This window comes from Esox lucius, chromosome 19, assembly GCF_011004845.1.
Source record: "Esox lucius isolate fEsoLuc1 chromosome 19, fEsoLuc1.pri, whole genome shotgun sequence".
In the NCBI taxonomy this organism is placed as follows: domain Eukaryota; kingdom Metazoa; phylum Chordata; class Actinopteri; order Esociformes; family Esocidae; genus Esox; species Esox lucius.
Genome location: NC_047587.1, coordinates 23,350,431 through 23,372,277, shown reverse-complemented (window position 1 = coordinate 23,372,277; position 21,847 = coordinate 23,350,431). Strand labels below are relative to the sequence as shown.

Sequence of the window (21,847 nt, the reverse complement as noted above, 5' to 3'; positions counted from 1 at the left end):
ATCAGACTGTTCAGGTTTGACAATAATTACTGTTCCCTGAAAGAAGGAACAATGTACCACAGCAATGGCGAGTTACACTGTAGTGACTTCTACTTAAGAACTCTTGAAATCACACCAGATAAAGCCAATAAATGCTTAGCTTAACTGAAAACCCTGCCACCCCCAGTTTGTATGCCCAAAGCTCTGATAAATTCCATAAATTCTGTAGCAGTCCTCTAGGAAATGGTCACTTGGTACAACACATATGTGGAACATAAATTCACACCCAAAGCTACTTTAGCAGATACCCAACCAAAACAAACATGGCAGACCAACCAGGATCCCAACCAAACAGTAAAACCTTTTGAAGTCTGGGTGTTGCAAAGGTGTCTAACTACCCTTTCCTATCCCATCCCCAAGCACAAAGTTGAGTACACAGAGATTTGTATTAATGGATGTGTGTACAGTACAGTGCTAAGCAATCTAGTAGCTAATTTTGTAACATGACTAAACAAACTGTAAAATGGTTAATGATGTGCAGGTAGTTTTATAATGTCCCAATCTGCTCTGGGAAGATAACACATTTTGCACTAGTAGCATAGGTCAGATCTTTTGACTTGTTTGTGAAAAAAAAAAACATAGCAGTGTTTAGCTGTATTCAAACCATTCTCAAAGTCATCCAGATATAATATTACAACAAAGCCTTATCACTATCACAGTTATTATCTGTCCAATTTCTTTCCCTATTGTTCCAAAAATCATAATGTCTAATGTCTTGTTAGTCTCATGTTGCTTCAAATTCAAGTTGATTCAACCAATTGCATGCATTTGTTCCAAATCCTAAAGAAAATCGTGTGCATGTCAGAAATGTCTAATCAGCAATTTGGGTCTATTTAAAAAAAACCTATGATACTGTGCCCTGTCACAACCTGCCTCAATCAGTGCAAATGGTACTGTCACAATAGTCCCAGAGATCAAAACTATATTACGGACATTAGTATACCCACCAGTAATATGTACCGGCCACAAATGCACCATCTTTACAGTGAGGTGGGATAGCATTTACACTGCCTTACCCACAATGCACACATTCCACTGCAGGTACAGCCCTACTGGAAAAGGGACTTCACACTATGTAAAGCATGCATGCATGTTACTCATGGGTGGGTTCTGGGAATTAAACTTACTACACTGTCATTACAAGTGTGCTCTACCAACTGAGCTGCAAAGGACAACTTACTAATGTAGACCCCAAAGGCTGTGTAGGGAATAATAGCATGGTTTTGCATAACCTTGCTGACATCCATTATTCCACAAATCAACAAAAGTTGCTTACTATACCATAACCTGAAACTAGTCAACACATTAGGAACAGTTAGCTACAGGGAGGAATCAGTAGGAAATCCCAGTAATGTTTGGGATATTCCCATGGATACAAAGTTAGTTAGAAGCACACCTCCTTACATTCACCCTACGTGGAAAATCTCCACAGACTTTAGGGTAATAGAGGTGGTATTATGGATATAAAGTCTAAATATGTTGTACTTTTTATAAGACTGTATAAGTTTGCCTGACGTCAAAAGGCACTTAAGTTTTGTTCATTAGCAGGCTAGTACTAGCTAATCTAGTTAGCTCAAAGCTAGTCAAAAAAAAATAGTTGCGTATTTTGGCCTTGGGATTACCTCCAACTACAGTACAGTCCATTTAAAATAAACCAGTAACTGAAGTCTTTGTTATACAGAAAAGCCAAATAAGCAGTTGTCATGAAAAGGCAGTCTTTGACAATAGGAACATCAGCAAGTAAGCCAACCTGGCTAACCCGCCATCAGGCACCATACATCCAGCCTGGTCCTGTCTGCATTGAACTGTACAATTAACAAAGCATGACCAGAGGTTAGAGCTGCTTGATCGAGGCAGGCACAGATGGCAGAAACAGGCTGTTTTAGAATTTAGAACTAAATGTAAGAAACATAAATTATATATTTGAATTTAAAACCAGCTTTCTTAGATTTCTTTTGTGCTAGTCATCTTAGTCATAGTTAATTAGCTAAGTTAACCTCACAGAATAATAACTGGTTTATATAGAAACACACACACATACACACACACACACACACACACACACACACACACACACACACACACACACACACACACACACACACACACACACACACACACACACACACACACAAAAAACGATATACTAAGCTTTAACACAACCTTGTGGACCTTGAGCATGGTCTCTTCAGGTGAGACAGGAAAGCTACAGTAAAGTAAAGATTGATGGCCGTGGTTCAAAAATGATTGATTACAATAATCTGTGACAGTCTGTGTTACTCAGCTTGAGAGAATTGAGAGAATTAATCTGAGCCTCAGAATGTCAAAGGCAAAGTTTCCAGTGTGATTTTGAGAGTTCTTTTGTAGATTTTTTCTAGATCATGACTCCTCAAAGCAGTGTTGAGCGACTGAAAGGGAACTATAAGCTTCCCATGCAAATAACCCTGTTTCTCTTAGTTGGTTACAGCCTTAGTTGGGATGTCGCATGCACACAGTGAGTACACAAATACACACACAAACACGCAAACTATTGCTTTTTGATGTGAGTGCTACAGAGAGCACAAGGTGGATAAGAATGTGTTATTTACACTGATTTACACTACCAGATTTAGCAAACATTCTTTGCTAAACATGTCTACAAAGAAAACATGCTGGTGGATGACCTATACCCTCACACAATGTGGGTGCAGATATGTTTGTTGAAATTTTGACAGACAAAGGATCCAATGCCTGATCATTTCCCTATGTTGAATCAATATTGCTATCAAACTGTACATATAAACAAAGACTAGAAAGATATAACACAGTGAACAGAAAGTAATAAGAAATGACTGCTTTCCGTTCTGGGTTGATGCTGCAATTGCTTAAATGAAGAGACCTATAATTTAGGACCAGTTTGATTGATACAGAGACAGAGAATGACATCTGTGTTTCAGGAAAGGGGATTCCACTCCAGTGGCTTTCCAGCAGAAACCCGTAATAAATACACACAACTACCACATACAGTGTTTGCGGAGAATATGCTAAGGGTTAAGAACAGAAATAGTACACATTTTACTGACTCAATTAAAAGAAGGGACAGTAGGTTACTGATAAGTTAATCCGCCACACAAAATAAATCAACAGCTATAAAAAAGTATGAATTGCTTATAAATGAATGAAATAGCAAAGCATATGCTACACATCTATGCAGAGGAAAGAGACCTGCTTCCCTATCTGTCTGTCTTTCAGTTTGTATACTCCCTGAGCATCCATATCCATCTTACTGGGCCACAGGCCAGGCCTGCTGTCACCTGGATTGTCATTCACTGGTTGGGATGGAATGGGTTTCACTGGTTGTTCACCCAGGCCCATGCATATCCAAATAACATTGGACCATTAGATGATTACTTAGATACAGCATTAATACACCCTAAAAAGGAAAAACTTTATATATTGCGCTTATTTTTGGTTATCTAACAAAGAGGGTAGCCATAATCATTAATTAGTCACATTGTCCCTGGTGACACAATTGCAGTCCTAACGCAGTATGTTCTTGTTGGAATTGAATGTAAAAGAAATGATGTATATAAACGAATACATATTCTGTATGACCAATAGAAAAACTGACCAGAAACAAGAAGGAAAAGTTTGTCATGAGCTTGGCTTCTAGGGCATAGTTAGATTTTCTGGTGCTTAGCAAACATCAGCAAATTGAAAATAGTACTGACACATGTTGTTCTTAAGCAATTATTATTAAAACATCCCTGAACAAAACATTAAATAAACCTAATAAGGACCAAAAATACGACAGAAATAATTTAAAAACGGAAAGCATGAAATAACTCTTCCCTGAGAGGGACAGCACAAGTTTTTTTTGTCTTGTACAAATTGGCAAAGGAATTATTGTGTGCAAACAGAAATCTAAACAAACCAATATGATTTGGGTTGTGTCTAAGGACCTATTCACATTAACAAGAGTTATAAGTTAATACAATTTAAATCAATAGAAATATATCATGCCAAAAGAGGTCCTCATTAGGTACACCAAATAAACCTGAGCACCTTGACCTCAACAAAATTTGACCAAACGAAGATCGGTTGGGCAATTCTCATTTGACATGATGGAGTTTAGTGCACCAATGAACAGTATTTGTGAAGTATCACAGTCATGAATACTAGCATGATTTGTCCAACATTAGCTAGCAAACAGTGTCTTAGCTAGCTAACGTCAGCTCCCATCAGCTGCTGTTGACTTTGCACAGTAGATCTAGAGGCGAAACTGCACAGAAACATATTATTCTACTGACAAATATTCATATAACAGGTACTCTTACTTTACGGTAGTATGTTCAAAACTTATGTGAAATGAAACAAGCTAAGCCCATAATCTTTGTCAAAAGAGGTAGAGTTAGCTAATTAACATGTTTGCTAACTTCTGTCATTAATGTAACTTCTCTGGGGAATATCGGTTTGTTTCTGTCTATACATGAGGCTTGGAAGCATCATTTGACTTCTGAACCTAGACCTCACCATTCCTGTGACAATAATACATTGGGCAATGCAATATAATCACTCTGCAGTGATCAGTGTATGTATCTCTGGCAGAAGGCGGAAACGTTACCTTGACAATTATGATTTTCACAAATGGAGATTATGAAAACTTGTCATTCTCAATGTCAAATGTAGATTGTGATACATTTTGTTAACCTCAATTAAACTCTCATAGTGTGAATAGGTCTGGTTATCTAAAGGGAAATCTAAATGATGTGGGAATTCTCTACAAGCACCACTGAGTATTCAGAAATTTCACAACAATAAATTTTATATAATGGACAACTAGACTGCAACACAGGAGCAACAATTGTATGGCACATCAAGGGTTTTTCTACCTCTTCTCTACCACACTGACAAGGTACACAAACACTCAACAAAACAGAATTGCAACAACAATGCATTTTGAAATTAACACTTGCTCTACCATTGCCATATTTCTCTCCTAGTCATACAAACAATATCTAATTATTGCGGGAATATAATAAGTGCTACCTGATTTCTCTTTCTCTCCTCTCTCTTTAATGAGTTTAATTCACTATACATTTTACAAAAATAGAAGCTTTACTACCAGACAAGGCTTTGAATGTTATAACACCTTTCCCCTGTTTCCTTCCCATAACAAATGGCATAGCTGGGCACAGTCCTCTGTGAGGAGGCAGTCACAATCACTTCTCCAGCCTGATAACAAACATGCTAATAGGTGAGAGCAACAAGATTGATCAACAGATTGTCTGAGAGGGCTGTGGGTGGACCACTCTTTAAGAGGCATACTATTTAATGTCCTCTATCACCTGGCATGCTGTGTCTCTACTGTCCACTAGATGGAAACATTGGATTAAGCACCACCATATTGATTATAAACATTTTAGACCAGGTTTATTGTGCATTTGTGCTTTTGTGAGATTGTATAGTTAAAATGTATATCAGAGGCGTTAAGCTACACTCTAATAGGTACAGTGAATGTGATCTGCCTGCCTCTCAAGACCATATTAGCCATTTTACTGCCAAACCTTATCTAGTCAAATAACACCCCAATCAGACCAGTAGAGTCTGTAGCTCTCTGGACTAGCCTCTGTGACTATGGTTGAACTTGTATTTATTGTGCACATGCAACACATCACTAGATAATATACAAGTCTTAAATTAAAGAAAGGTGCAAATAAAAGTGCCTTATCAATTTAACAATTAAGAAGAGTCTAACTATCATACAGGTTATTTAAAATAGAATCTATGAACATAACGTTTCTGTATCGTAAGTACATATGACCGTATACCCTGTAGAACATTATAAAACCAGTGGAATGGACTGTTATTATTGTGGTGGTTCCCTGTGTTTTTTTTCAGGGAACCTGTCCACACCAGGTTTAATAGCAGATGGTGTTACATGATTTAACTAAGCAACCATAATGGATGGAGTCTTTGACAGCTAAATTAATTGCGTTTTGACTAGAATTACCAGAATCCTACTTTTCTTTTTAGACAAATGTCCATGGATATGTTTCATTTACATCCCTACCACTGGAGTCTCTCTCAAAGTCGCTGCAAGTTGTCATACTAAGCAATGCATTTCAAACATACAGCTAAACACAGAAGAAAAGTGGTTGAACTTGACCAGGTCATGCACATTAGCAGCAAATTAATGTCCATGTATAAATTTAAATAGAAGCGTTGCTAAGGATTAATAAAGGATACACATGCCCACACAGATATCATCATTGGGGTGTAATGACACATCGATATGGATCTGTTTTCCAATGTTAGTACAATGATTAGGCATGAGCAAAGCCAAATTCAATACGACGACATTCTCTTTTGTGGAAAAACAATCAGGGCTAATCAATGTGAGACATCATGGGACCATGCTGGAATGATGTGCATGAGAAGGTCAAGTTCTCTTTACGTCCCCTGGGCTCTAAATGAAGACAGCCAAACCCAATGAAATAAATGGACAGATTCAAATATCCCCTACCCTCCCCTCAAAGGAAAGTAAAGAAGAATGTGCAGCGTGCCAATCGTTCTGGTTTGCGCAGGGCACCATTAAAGTGTCAGATTCATGCTCCTCATGATATTACCCACAATGCCCACACTGGGACCTGGAAGGGCTGCTGGTTACCCGTCAACGGCCATGGACTGCTCAAAGTCCGATCCAAAAAGCTCCTTGTATAAGGGGGGGAAGTGAGCACGCACAATGTCTGGGTATATTGCTTTGAAAGCTGTCAGCTTTTCTGTATGTCTGCTGCACAGTGCTCGCAGTGTTGACACTTTGCATATCAACTGCAGGGAGAAAAGAAAAGAGACGAGCTGTTATTGGATTCGCAGTAAGGTGATACAACATTAATAATTATAAAAATAAACATTTCTACATTCACTTTCACACAGGAGCAAACAAAATGGTAAACATTGATACAGGCACTCAACCAGGGAAATCTTGACACTTCATGGAGCTTGTATAATGTTGTTACATTACTGCTCCTCTGCCCAAAAATAGGCATTTCATTTTACTTGTGAATCTTGTTAACAAGGACATCTACTGTTTGATTTAATCTTCTAGTGGATAACTGCGTTGCTGTACATACTCTGGTTCTCCTTAAAATGACAATCTACTGATAAATGTTTCATAAACCCATCATAATGTGTTAAAGTATGTATTATCATATGTTATACTTTATAATGGGTTCATAAATGTGACATAATTATACAAAAATGCTCAAACCCCATAAAGGACCACTATTAAGGCATGGGAAAAATCTAACAAACAAATGAGTGTAGTGCAGTAAGCATATGTGAGGGAGTTATTATGTTCCAATGCTAGAGACCAGGATGTGTTACAACCTACTTCAAAGGTGCCAACATTTTGAGCGAGGCAGTGGGTGAATGTGTGAAAGACTTGACTTGGCCCGCAACCACACCGTATGTTGCAATACTGTTGCGTGTGTGTATTTTTGTACTGAGGAACGTCCCTTTCAAAAACATTTTTAATATAGGGGGCTTTCCTAAATGTATGTATGTATTAGTATAATGTGACTAAAATTACGTCCCTTAAGAGTGTGTGTATGACAAGGTGGGTTAATATTTTACATGGGTGATTATGCCAGTTATACCACATGTATGAACCCTTTACAAAGCAACAAATATGTTCATGAATGCTTAATATACTTAGATAGTGTCGATGTACTGTGTTATGAAGGCTTTATAAGCTGAACTTCATTAAAAGTGGGACCAAACCAGTCTCAGAGTTCAGGAGTTTGGATGGTCCAGTCACTGAAAAACCAATATGTAGTTTTACATGTGTCTTGTGAAAAAGTTGTTTTCAGATGTTATGCATGAATCATATGTTGAAATATATGAAATAATTTTGTAATATGAAAATCTTACTGTCATGTGGACTTCCAAGTTCAGAGATGAACAACAAACAAGTGAATATCAAATTTAAATTTCACATCTTAGAAAGTTTCCAAGGGTTATTCTACTCACGTAGAAAAGTTTACATAACATTTTTATTAAACATTCTCTAAAAATGTTAGTCTACCTTAGCATAATAATGAAAGTGTGCTAAATAATTGCTTCCTGTGGCCTAGTTTGATCCAGTGGTCTACTCTACTACCTCCAGTGAACATAGATTTGAATCTGGCCTGCTGCTATTTCTACAACCACTTTTTTGTCCAATAAATCATGAAATGGCTGAAAATATTTATCTTTAAAAATATGCACTGCTCAAAAAAAGTAAAGGAACACGTAATCATCACAGTCAAATAAACCTCAAGGATCTGTCCAGTTAGGAAGTATAAGCGAATGTGAATCAATTTCACCTATTTTGATGCAAATTAAAATGACAACATGTTCACTGGAGAGGCAACAACATGACAATCCCCAAAAAGGGAATGATTTTGGAGGTAGTGGCCACAGTGTATATAACGTTACTGTCTCAGGTTGTCCTGGTACAGTGGGGAGAACAAGTATTTGATACATTGCTGATTCTGCAGGTTTTCCTACTTACAAAGCATGTAGACGTCTTACATTGTTTATCATAGGTACACTTCAACTGTGAGAGACGGAATCTAAAACAAAAATCCAGAAAATCACATTGTATGATTTTTAAATAATTAATTAGCATTTTATTGCATGACATATGTATTTGATCACCTACCAACCAGTAAGAATTCCACACACTCAATGCTTTGTAAGTAGGAAAACCTGCAAAATCAGCAATGTATCAAATACTTGTAAATACCTCTACATGCTTTGTAAGTAGGAAAACCTGAAAAATCGGCAGTGTATCAAATACTTGTTCTCCCCACTGTATCAAAAGTTGGATAATAACAGTCACTGACTAACCAGGCCGCTTCACTGGCCACATTTCAATCCCTGTGTAAGACATAATCAGAGGAAGTATCATCTGCTTAATAAACAAGCAGATTGTAAACCCCATGTTTCCCCCTGTAAGACTTTAGGAGATAACATTTCCACAATGTTGGGTCATTTCATCCAAGTTCCTTCTGAGTTTGAGCCCCAGTGACCAACCCGGACCACAATGTCATGGCCAGGACCTTCCATACACACCCATTCATATAAGATATATACACACCTAAATCTATATACACATATACATGCACACTTACAGTACATGTAAAGTATCTCACAAAAGTGAGTACAGCCCTCACATTTTTGCAAATATTTGATTATATCTTTTAGAGTCACAACATTGAAGAAATGACACTTTGCTACAATGTAAAGCAGTAGAGTTTCACATGTTGCCACTGGAGTCCTCTTCCACTCCTCCATGACGACATCACGGAGCTGGTGGATGTTAGAGACCTTGTGCTCCACCACCTTCCATTTTAGAATGCCCCACAGATGCTCAATAGGGTTTAGGTCTGGAGACATGCCTGGCCAGTCCATCACCTTTACCCTTAGCTTCTTTAGCAAGGCAGTGGTCGTATTGGAGGTGTGTTGGGGTTGTTATCATGTTGGAATACTGCCCTGTGGCCCAGTCTCTAAAGGGAGGGGATCATGCTCTGCTTCATTATGTCACAGTACATGTTGGCATTCATGGTTCCCTCAATGAACTGTAGCTCCCCCAGTGCCGGCAGCACTCATGCAGCCCCAGACCATGACACTCCCACCACCATGCTTGACTGTAGGCAAGACGCACTTGTCTTTGTACTCCTCACCTGGTTGTCGCCACACACACTTGACACCATCTGAACCAAATAAGTTTATCTTGGTCTCATCAGACCACGGGACATGGTTCCAGTAATCCATGTGCTTAGTCTGCTTGTCTTCAGCAAACTGTTTGCGGGCTTTCTTGTGCATCATCTTTAGAAGAGGCTTCCTTCTGGGACCACAGCCATGCAGACCAATTTGATGCAGTGTGCGGCTTATGGTCTGAGCACCCCTTCAACCTCTGCAGCAATGCTGGCAGCACTCATACGTCTATTTCCCAAAGACAACCTCTGGATATGACGCTGAGCACATGCACACAACTTCTTTGGTCGACCATGGCAAGGCCTGTTCTGAGTGGAACCTGTCCTGTTAAACCGCTGTATGGTCTTGGTCAACGTGCTGCAGCTCAGATTCAGGGTCTTGGTAATCTTCTTATAGCCTAGGCCAACTTTATCTAGAGCAACAATTCTTTTTTTCAGATCCTCAGAGAGTTCTTTGTCATGAGGTGCCATGTTAAACTTCCAGTGACAAGTATAAGGGAGTGTGAGAGCGATGACACCAAATTTAACACACCTGCTCCCCATTCACACCTGGGACCTTGTAACACTAACGAGTCACATGACACTGGAGAGGGAAAATGGCTAATTGGACCCAATTTGGACATTTTCACCTAGGGGTGTACTCACTTTTGTTGCCAGTAGTTTAGACATGAATGGCTGTGTGTTGAGTTATTTTGAGGGGACAGCAAATTGACACTGTTATACAAGCTGTACACTCAATATTTTACATTGTAGCAAAGTGTCATTTCTACAGTGTTGTCAAATGAAAAGATATTATCAAATATTAGTACACATATATGCATAAATGCAAATCTACATTTAAACACACATAAACACATACATTAATATACACTAAATGCATGCTCACATCACATATCACACTCACAATTTGGTTTCCCATTTCCCAGTTCTACACTCAATTCTAACACCCTCCTCCACTTGAGTAACCTTTTCTGTCCAAACCTAACCTAGCCCCAAAGCCCAACCTAATCCGCTAATGTCTAAACACAAAAGCACCCACAATTCCAAACCCATGCCCAAAGATGAGTTCCCCTTTAAGCACAACCACTGAACTGGAGAAATCGCATTTCCACAAAAGGGACATGCCAAAAGTACCTAGCAGGAATCCAACTTCTATGTATCACCATGTTCTTGGGGACATTAGGTCTCCACATATACACCAAAATGTGGCTGTAGGCACCCCCCAAGACAAAGCAAAATAGACATGAGATGTACCTTGGTAAGTATGCCATCCTCTCTGTGGTTTTTCTGCAGCACATGCTGCAGTGCCAGTTGTATCTTTTGCTGGAGTTTCTCCACCTTCACTTTCTCCTGAAGCCAGGACCGATCTACACAGAGAAGAATAAACACCCATTATCCCAACTACAAGGTTTTCATGATTTACTGGGAATAAAAGGGGATACAAAATCTGTTATAATGTCTGACCTATAATTTCATCTAATTGTTTGGGAAATATGCTGGATATGCAGGTGGTTTATTTTATTTTATTTATAACCTTTTTTGTACAAGAATGTGGTGGACAATAAAGAAAAGAGATTTAGCTGAAAGTGTTTTAGGCCCGTTTCAAACCAATAAGCACAGGAGGCAGGAGGCCATTCAGTGAATATAGGAAGGTCTACTACCTCCCTACACTGCTTGTGTTTGTACTGCCAGTGACACCTACCTGCAGACATCAACACAAACGCAGAGAACAGGGCGATCTCATCCTCAGACAGGTGCATAGAACACAAGTTCTTCCCAAACTCGAAGACAGAGCTGATCAAGTCGTCACAGCCTGCCACAGCAAAGGACACAGAGGTAGAGAGAGGGTTGGGGATGAGGCAGACCAAAGATCAGGTTTCACTTTTGATGTTTTTGGGAGATAGGCACACAAAGAGCTGTGTTTGCAAGTTTGCCAGACCCTGAGGCAGCAAAGCAGTCACAAACCATAATGCTACCCTCACAATGCATTACGGTAGGTATGACGTTCTTCTGTTTAAAGGCAGTGTTTTGTTTTTGCCAGACATGGCATCTGCATTTTGACCAAAGAACTTTACATTTGACTGGAGCACACTGTTCCAGTAGTTATGGTCTTTACCCAGGTGTTGTCTACATAATGTCAACAAGCTGGTGAAAAACATAATAACTTTGCAATTAGTATTCTCATACATTCCAATATTAATGAACATTAATAAAATAAATACTTTGAGCACTTACCTAATGACTTAAATACATCAGGTCCAGCATACTTTCCATCAAAATAGACTGTGTTGTTTTGGGAGTCAAAGGCACGGCACATTCTGACAAACACAACCTCCAAAGAGCCTGCAGAGACAGAAATACCATCATGTTAAATCAGGGTTTTTGTCTGTCACGTACGCAACGTTCAGAAGTCACATAGAAAATGCCTTGATTTTGAAATAATTTTTTGTTCATTGTAGATGGAAACGGCTGATTTTGAGTAGCATATCTACATTATCGATTACAGGCTGAAAATAGCCAGAAACAAAAATGAATCGTCAGTCTGTTCTTGTTTTGAGAAATTATGGCTATTTCATGTGAGAAATTGTCTCTAATCAGAATAAAAAGGGGAATGTGAGACCCAGGTGCACAACTAAGCTAGAGCACAAATACATTAGTGTGTCTAGTTTGAAAAACCGACGCCTCACAGGTTCTCAACTGGCTGCGACTTTAGTACCCGCAAAAGACCAGTCTCAAAGTCAACAGTGAAGAGGTGACTCCGGGATGCTGACCATCTAGGCAGAGATACAAAGAAAAATCCATATCTCAGACTGGCCAATATAAAGAAAAGATTAAGATGGGAAAAAGGACACAGATACTGGACAGAGAAAGACTGGAAAAATTTGTTATGGGCAGTTGAATCTAAGTTTGAGGTATTTGGATCACAAAGAAGAACATGCGTCAGATGCAGACCAAATGAAAAGATGCTGGAGGAGAGCTTGAAGCAATCTGTCAAGATGGTGGAATCAATGTGATGGTCTGGGAGTGCATTGGTGGTGGTAGAATGGGAGATTTGTACAGGCTAAAAGGGATCTTGAAGAAGGAAGGCTATCACTCCATTTTGCAATGCCATGCCATACCCTGTGGATGGTGTTTGATTGGAGCCAATTTCCTCCTACAACAGGATAATGACCCAAAGCACAGCTCCAAACTACGCAATAAACTATTTAGGGAAGAAGCAGTCAACTGGTGTACTGTCAATAATGGACTGGCCAGCACAGTCACCGAATCTCAACTGTATTGAGCTGTTCTGGTAGCTGGTACCATATGGTGCAGAAAAAGTGCCCATCAAGCCAATCCGACTTGTGGGAAGTGCTTCAGGAAGCATGGGGTGAAATCTCTTCAGATTACCTCAACAAGTTGACAACTAGAATACAAAGGTCTGCAAGGCTGTAATTTCTGCAAATGAAGAATTCTGTGACAAAAGTAAAAGTTTGAAGGACACAAATTATTATTTAAATTAACAAGAAAAGGAACCAGGCAAGCCTAGTTCTGTCGGCACATGATTAGATGGGACGAATCTTGTTGCCCTGGCTGGATTCGATCTGCAGTTTCCTATGTGGCAGACTGTGCTATTTAAACAGCGGGTGTTGCTGCACGAGATACGTGTGTAGCGATGTGGTGTCTGTTTACTTCTGCATTGTTAAACCAATTAGTTGAAACTCCACAGTTCTTGAAACTAGTGTCCTATATTAGCTAACATTCAAACCAACAACATGTATAACAGGGTTACTACATTCAACACTTTAAATTAGAAAGAGATTAGTGTAGCTAATAACTATACAGTAATGAAAACAATGACTCCAATCACTCCATGGCTGGTTCCACTATGCTATGTGAACTAAGCTATGTAAATAGAAATCGAGACGAATGTGTTCGTTGTCGGTGCAGTTTGTCCATGGCAATATAACCATAAACAGTTAATTTGTTTTGAGACATTTACGCGGTCCGGCAAAAATAATTATTTCCAACCTTTTCAGTGACTATAGTTCCTATCCATTTTGCTATTTTTCCTATTCAAAATTATTTCATGTATCACCCAGTTTCCAAAAGAGTTGGGACGCTGTGTAAAATGTAAAGAAAAACAGAATGCATTGATGTGCAAATCATTTAAACCCTATATTCAATAGAAAATAGTACAAAAACAACACATCAAATGTTGAAACTGAGAAATATTATTGTTTTGTAAAATATATTCCCACATTGAATTTGATACCAGCAACGTATTTCAGAAAAGCTGGGACGGGGAACAAAAGACTGCAAAAGTGGTGTAATGCTAAAAAAACTGGTGGAACATCTCACAACTAATTAGGTTAATTGGCAACAGCTCAGTAACATGACAGGGTATAAAAAGAGCATCCCACAGAGGATGAGTCTTTCAGAAGTAAAGATGGAGAGGGTTCACCACTCTGTGAAAGACTGCACAGGCAAATAGCGCAACAATTTAAGAATTTCTCAACCGAATTTTAAGTGTTTCTCAACATAAAGTTGCAAAGGATATGGGGATCTCATTATCTACAGTACATAATATCATTAAAAGATTCAGAGAATCTGGGGAAATCTTTTGATACAGTACAAGGGCCAAGGCCGAAAACCAATATAGGATGGCCGCCCTCAGGCACCACTGTATTAAAAACAGACAATTCTGTAGTGGGCATCACTGCATGAGCTCAGGAATATGAAGGCATCCCCAAACTCTTTGAAATTTTACATTGAGAAACATGGTGAATGATGCAACACACAATAGGCAATCTTTACATGCTACGTGCTTTAGCACCTTCTCCTAGACTCAGTTGTTGTTGGTCCTAAAAGCTTCCACTTCACAATTATAGCACTTACAGCTTACATGGGCAGATCTAGTAGGGCAGAAATTGGGTTGCAAAGTTGGCAATGCCACATTAAGTCACTGAGCTTTTTAGTATGACCCATTATACTGCCATTGTACTGTTAGCCTATAGAGATTGTATGGCTATGTGCAGGATTTAATGCACCTGTGAGCAATGCGTCTGGGTTAAACCCCTGAACTAAAAGTATGTGGGTGTCCATATACAGTAGTGTACAGTATGTACCAGCTTTGTATATGCATGGGATCATTGTTCTGCTGAAAGTTGAATTCCCTTCCAAGCTGCAGTTTTTGTAGCAGAATGAAGCAGTTCTCTTATAGCATCTCCCTGTATTTGGCTACATCCATGCCTCCTTGAGCTTACAAGATGCCCAGTCCCTGCTGATGACAAGCATCCCCATAGCATGATGCTGCCATTACCCTACTCTGCTTTAGGGATTGTGTGTGATTAGGCATTGCCAGTGCTAGGTTGCCAGTCTTAAAGCTGTGAATTTGGGGTGTAAGTGAACACAAACTGAGATTATCACAGGGATGTTAGTACCTTAATAACATTACATCGTAAAACATAACACTATATGTAGGCCTGCTGTGTGTGGTTTGTGGGACTGGATTAGATTAAAAGAACAATGAAGGTATAATAGAAGTCAGTAGTGTTCTTTATGAGAGGGCACCAGTTTATATTGTCAAGTTAGAAAAAGGATCTCTGACATAATTTCATAATTTCTGTTGATAGTGCTAGCACAAATAAAACCCAGGGACTATCCTTCAAAGTATGGTGTCTTTAACCATTATTCACCTAGCCGAACCCATTCAGGCCAAGGTATCGTTTGTTTTGTGGGACTGTTACTGAGGACATCATCAGGGACAGAACTTAGGAAGGAAGCAGACAAAAAATCTGCCAACTACTTAGCTCAGGAACACTTATAATGCCATCACCCTGTGTATTATTACAAAGGTATAGAAAGAGAAAACTAACCATGTGAAATCATTTTCTATGCCACACAGTATGTACAGCTCCGGAAAAAATTAAGAGACCACTGCACATTTTACTTTCCTTTCCAAAGAAGTTGAAACCTTATGACAATGCCTGAGGGGGTAAGCCTGTTTATGGGCCATACCTGCTTTCAGCAGCACAATCTGATCATTCTGACACAGCTCCATGAATCCATCGATGCGCTTAGCAAACTCCACCACGTACTGGATAGCCTCTGTGATTTTGATGGCACACAGCTGCCACATGACTTCCCGGGGCTAGAAAGAACAATATAGAAAAGGATTATTAGCTATAGGAAATTATATAAAGAAATATATGGTGCTGGTGGAACAGTAAGGCAGGTAATGACTCTTTAGTGTGGCTAGTGCTGTGTTGTATTTCTGCTAACGGTGATGGTAGTACAAGTGTACCTTGTTCTGGTAGCTCTCCATCTCCTCCTGCAGGAAGGCCTGCCAGGTCATCTGCTGTAGCTCCTCTCTCAGATACTGGCATGTCTCCATGTGGGATTTGGAGATGTTCTGAGCCAGGTGCTCTGCAACACAACAGAGCAGAACAGTGTCAGACCAGAACACAGCACACCGGGAATTAAATGACCTCAGATTAACTATGCCAAAGAAAAATATGATTTATTTACTAAGCTTTCAACTAGGAGTAGAGTACGTGTTTTTTTTATTTTTTTTTACTATGAAGAGGTTTGTTGACATTTCCCTTAACTGCCTACAGGAAGCTCCAAGCAGAAAGTTCAGCCAGGTTCTGAAAACACATCTGTTAAAAGGAGTTCCAAGGCATGAGGGAGCCTAAAAAAGTGATTTCCCTATAGGCATGCCCTGCTGGATCCTGATTGGCCCTAATTAATGGAAACTAATTACAAAAAAGAGGATTTTTTAATGAGTGCTAGAGATGAGTCTCCAACCGTTTTCTATTTTAAGCCACCTTTGTGTCGTTTGCCCCACGGTTGAGTTGTTCTCCCCCCTCATACTCCTCATATTTTCCCTCCTTTGTCTAACCCCTACTCCTCACCTAGCTCAGCCATGGACACGGTGGGGGAGCTTTCTCCATTGGTAAAGGAGCAGTAAGGGAAAAAGCCTGAGCCAGGGGCGAAGTCGCAGATTGGCTCGGGCTTGATGCCGTTGATGTCCAGGCCTGACTGGTCAGGGGATGGCTGGATGTCCAGGTAGAAACTGCTGACTGCTGTGTCGGGCTTGCTGCTGTCAGGGGTGTGGCTATCTATGTAGCCACTTAGGTCGTCGTGAAGTTCTGTGAGGCCATTGGCTGATAGGCTGTATGTGGGTGTGAGTGGCTCTGCCTCGCCTGGCTGCTGTTGGTGGTCGCGCTGCGCCTGCTGCAGACGATGTTTCTGCACCTCTGCATACAGGCTGTCCCGCTGCTTCTTTGACATTCGCCCAAACTTTACAGCTGTTGGTTCAGGGGGGGGGGGGCAGACACATTTTACTTGACACACTGACATAACAATTGCCTGTGACTCCAGCTTAGTCTGTCTAAAACAGGTAAGGAGATGCATTTGTCTCAGGATGTATTAGCAGAGCAGTCAGTATAACTGAATCTTCAAGACTAGAGATTGTATTGCATGAAAACTCACCCTGGAGAGCAATTTAAGCTAAGGCTGAATGACTCACAGCAAACAGACAGTCAGACATTAGACGTCTGTATTTTATTGAGCTCTGCAGACTAAACCAAGCTTTTTCTGAGAGTGGGCCCCCCTAAATTCAACCAGTATTCTAGGGTCTGGCAGAGTGTCAGATGGCCCATGTGTGTGTGGACAAAGTGTAAATTAGTAGAACAGTGCAAAACACAGGCAGATGGGTTCTGGTGGGGGGATTGAAGGCAGCAGTCACCTTGGCCTGTCCTGACAGTGTGTTTGCAGTCAGGTCTGTGTGTGTGCACACGTGTGTGTGTGTATGTGTGTGTAATAGTGACGACCCAATTATTGTATAACTCTATCCGACAGTCAAGGATGAAAATAAGAACCGTCATTACTGTTTTCAGGGTAAAAAAACACCTTCATGCGACTGTTGCATTAAAGAAAAATAGACCGTTTAATTTATGTCACTGCTCTCTCTATTCACTGCTAGTTATTGTTGTTTTTGGCCAATTCCAGGTCTTACAGGTATACAGCCTATGTAAATGAGGAGACATCTAATTGGAGATATGTAATCAATGGAAGATGGAATTAGAAATCGACAGAGAAGGAGGCATAGGCAATCACCAAGAGCCCATAGTTAGGCATATACTTAATAACCTGAAGGTATTTGATTTCTTTTGTAGCATGGGGGAGAAAAGTTTCCTCAATTAGCCCAGCTAGCTAAATAGATAGCCCAGCTAGCCAAATGAATCAGAGCCATAGGCTACTATATTTTTGTGCATGTGAACAAAAACACCTTTATTTGCCTTTTGTCACCTTTATGGTGACAAAAAAGCACTACAGCATGCATACATCTATGGAAAAGTCAGACTGTTCCTAAATGTTTGTTTACAGCAATAAAATAGACTCTGATTTTAGATAGGTTGTGATATTGAGCTCCTATTACTCAAGCATAGTAAATAGTGTAGCCTAACCGATTGCATATTACCGGAATGCTGCTCTGGAAAAAATTCTGAGATTCTCAAAATTATCAGTTACTCTGGTTTGACTATTCATAGCTAGGAGTGTGAGTAAAATGAACAGTTTTGTTTTATTCTATAAACTACTGACAACATTACTTCCAAATTCCCCAAAAACATTATTGTCATTTAGAGTATTAATTTGTTTTCAGACCTCAAATAATGCAAAGAAAACAAATTCATATTATTGTCAACAACAAAATACTAATGTTTTAACTTAGGAAGAGTTCAGAAATCAATATTTTGTGGAATTAATTTTTAATCACAGCTTTCTTGTGTCTTTGCATGCTCTCCACCAGCCTGTCACATTGCTGTTGGGTAATTTTATGCCACTCCTGGCACAAGAATTCAAGTAGCTCGGCTTTGTTTGATGGCTTTTGACTATCCATCTTCCTCTTGAACAAATTCCAGAGGTTTATGGAGTTCAGGTCTGGAGATTGGACTGGCCATGACAGGGTCTTGATCTGGTGGTCCTCCATCCACAACTTGATTGACCTGGCTGTGTGGCATGGAACATTGTCCTGCTGGAAAAAACTATTCTCAGAGTTGGGGAACACTGTCAGAGCAGAAGGAAGCAGGTGTTCTTCCAGGATAACCTTGTACTTGGCTTGATTCATCTGTCCTTCACAAAGACACATCTGCCTGATTCCAGCGTTGCTGAAGCATCCCCAGATCATCACAGATCCTCCACCAGATTTCACAGTGGGTGCGAGGCACTGTGGCTTGTAGACCTCTCCAGGTCTCTGTCTTACCATTAGACAACCAGCTGTTGGACAAAGCTGAAGATTTGACTTGTCAGAGAAGATGACCTTACTCCATTCCTCTATGGTCCAAACCTTATGGTCTTTTGCAAACTTCAGCCTTGCTCTTCTTTGCTTCTCATTGATGAAGGGCTTTTTTCTAGCTTTGCATGACTAGAGCCTGTTTTGAACCGTCCTCGCCGTGCACTTCACCCCAGCTGCTGTTTGCCATTCTTTTTGTAGGTCACTTGATGTCATCCTACGGAGGTTGAGTGACATTCGAATGAGTTGAAGGTCATCTCGGTCAGTGGACAGTCGTTTTCGCCCTCTGTCAGTCTGTAGCTTTGTTGTCCCCAATGTCTGTTGCTTGACCTTGTTCTTATGAACCGCCGTCTTTGAAATTTTAGGATGGAAGCAACCTGACGCTCACTGTATCCCTCTGCCAGTAAAGCCAGAATTGAACCCTTCTTTTCCTCACTCAAAGTTTTTTATTCAAATGACCTTTGAGGTACTACTTGCAAAGTTTTTGCCATCCAGCTGGTCCTATTGCAAGAGGATAGTGATGACCACAGCAGTGGTTTTTATACTTTTCCTTGTTAAGTTAGATTTGGGTCAGGTAATCACCTAATCAGTACCTAATCAGTAAGTAAAATGAGGTGTGCCTGTGCTGGAATTTAACAGACACTGGAGTGGAATGGCTGCCATACATGTAGAGAAGTTAGATTTTTTTCCAGAGCTGTATTTATTTGAATATGCTTGGCTAAAGAAAAACAACAAATTCAGTGTGATATTTGTTTAAGACCTAGTGGGAATAAATCTTTCATGTCACCAAAAACCCTGCAGTATGATTATGAATGTATAACAAATAAACACAAATACAAAATAACACTGAGCAGTGCTTAACACAATCTCTTTACTAACAGAAAATGCATCTGTTTTATAATCAATATTCTTTTAATTATTACAATTACCATAGATCAAACACCTCAGTTACGAACCTCCACACTCACAGTGAAGGGACCTCAGTGAAGTGGGCCTCGACTAGAGCACAAGAGCAGTGTGAGCATAATCTGGCTCCAGTGCGGGGAGGGTTTGAACTAGTGGTCACCTGCCCTGCTCCAATTTTGCTCTGCTACTACTCACCCATGATTACGGTCACCTCATTTAAAAAATAAACAATAGATAAAAAAATAATGATTTTGTGTGAATCCATGTTAGTTTAGCCCAGCAATAGTGCATCCTCCTTCCTGCTACGAGCGCAGTGAACACGCTAATTGAATGCTACATACTAATGCATGCTATTTTGCATTGCTGAAACAAGGTAGGCAAAAATCCCTTTAAAATGCACTACTTAAAGTTAAATGACATTCAGTGCTTGTCATTATAGGTGTTTACAGGATCTACACTTATAGCTTGAATTGTTGTGTGAACTGCTGGATGCATGTGTCTCTGCTGCTACTTCTCCCAGGTTGGCAACATTTTAGTTTTTCTTTTCAATACCACTTGTTTGTTTTGGTACTATTATCAGTAACATGTTTTGGTTTTCCAAAACTCCTAACTCCAAAATTGGTTTCACAAAACACTCGTGACCTTGTAAATCTTGCATTCAAAATAAGACATTTTTCTTTCATATGGTTTACAGTCCAACACTACTGTTGTTTGCTCCTTGGGGTTTAAGGCCGGGTGTCTCTATAAAGCACTTTGTGACAACTGCTATTGTAAAAAGGGCTTTATAAATAAATTTGATTGATTTAGAAATACATTTGATTGTAAGTATCGTTTATCACAAGATCATTGATACAAGCACCAAGTTTTTGGTTAATTATAATGAGTACAACTGAGTGAAATTCTCTCAGTTTAGACCAGAAGTTACTACAGAGATTGTAGGGTAGAACATATAATTGGGGATAGTTTTAGAATTGGGGCTACTATAAGGTTTATTCATTAGAGGTTCAATTTGGTGTTAGGCATCAGTTTCAGTTTGTCAAACATTAAGGTTAGGATAAGGTCAGTCATAGGTTATTGATGTACATTTTTTGTTTAGGATATGGTTAGGCTAAGGGTTAGAAAAATACATCAGTGTGTGTTTGTGTGAAAAGAACAGCTTAGAGACTCTGGAAGCTAGACTGCAGCCAACTGTTTTGGGCCGGGCCTACTCTGATCCCTTGGTCAGCCTAACCAGCCAGCCAGGGCATGTCCGACAGGAGCCCCTCCTCCCCCCGTAGACACTGACTTGTGTGCTCCCATTACTGCACCAGTACAGCACCAATGACACATCCTAATGACCTTACTGTATGTTCATCAAACCTACTTTCTTTCAGGACTAACATCTGACACTGCAGCCATGCCAACTGATGGAGGAAAGTGCACCAGGTTATGTGTCCATATAAGATGAACCCGTGACGCCTGTCTACCCTAGAGCGCACTCCACTACCAACTTTGAGGGAGTGGGGACTTTGATAACAATGTTCCTTCAACCTTTCATTCAGTAAGCATATTCCAACCTCTCTGCATATAGTTCTTTTCAATTTCATGTGTTGTCCTGCCTGAGAAACGTTTACATCCCCTCCAATCATGTTGGCACTGGTACTTACCGTCCCGTGACATGCCCACTGCCAGACACTTTTGCAACCGGCAGTGCTGACATCGGTTGCGGCTGGTGCGGTCAATCAGGCAGTTCTTCTGACGGGGGCATGAGTAGGCTGCATTGCTCTGCTGACTCCTCCTGAAGAAGCCCTGAGACAGAAGAGGGAGAGCCCAAAATACAATATGAACCACAGTTCAATAGGAACCACAGCTGTAAGCAATGATTGCTTGGATTTCTTTCTCT

The 21,847-nt window shown here is 40.0% G+C and overlaps 1 protein-coding gene across 2 annotated transcripts in view; it reads right to left on the bottom strand.

Annotated features, from left to right (window-relative positions):
• Positions 1-4,825: 4,825 nt before the first annotated feature.
• Positions 4,826-21,847, bottom strand: part of roraa (RAR-related orphan receptor A, paralog a) — a 300,817-nt gene continuing 283,795 nt past the window's right edge. For both annotated transcript variants that reach the window (XM_020040555.2, XM_010883848.3), the window contains 8 exons: positions 21,612-21,753; positions 16,676-17,071; positions 16,066-16,187; positions 15,780-15,912; positions 12,015-12,122; positions 11,482-11,592; positions 11,034-11,146; positions 4,826-6,849 (listed from right to left, as the gene is read on the bottom strand). In XM_020040555.2, the coding sequence (XP_019896114.1) occupies positions 6,685-6,849; positions 11,034-11,146; positions 11,482-11,592; positions 12,015-12,122; positions 15,780-15,912; positions 16,066-16,187; positions 16,676-17,071; positions 21,612-21,753 (1,290 nt within the window). In that variant the 3' untranslated portion in view covers positions 4,826-6,684. The remainder of the gene's footprint in view (positions 6,850-11,033; positions 11,147-11,481; positions 11,593-12,014; positions 12,123-15,779; positions 15,913-16,065; positions 16,188-16,675; positions 17,072-21,611; positions 21,754-21,847) is intronic.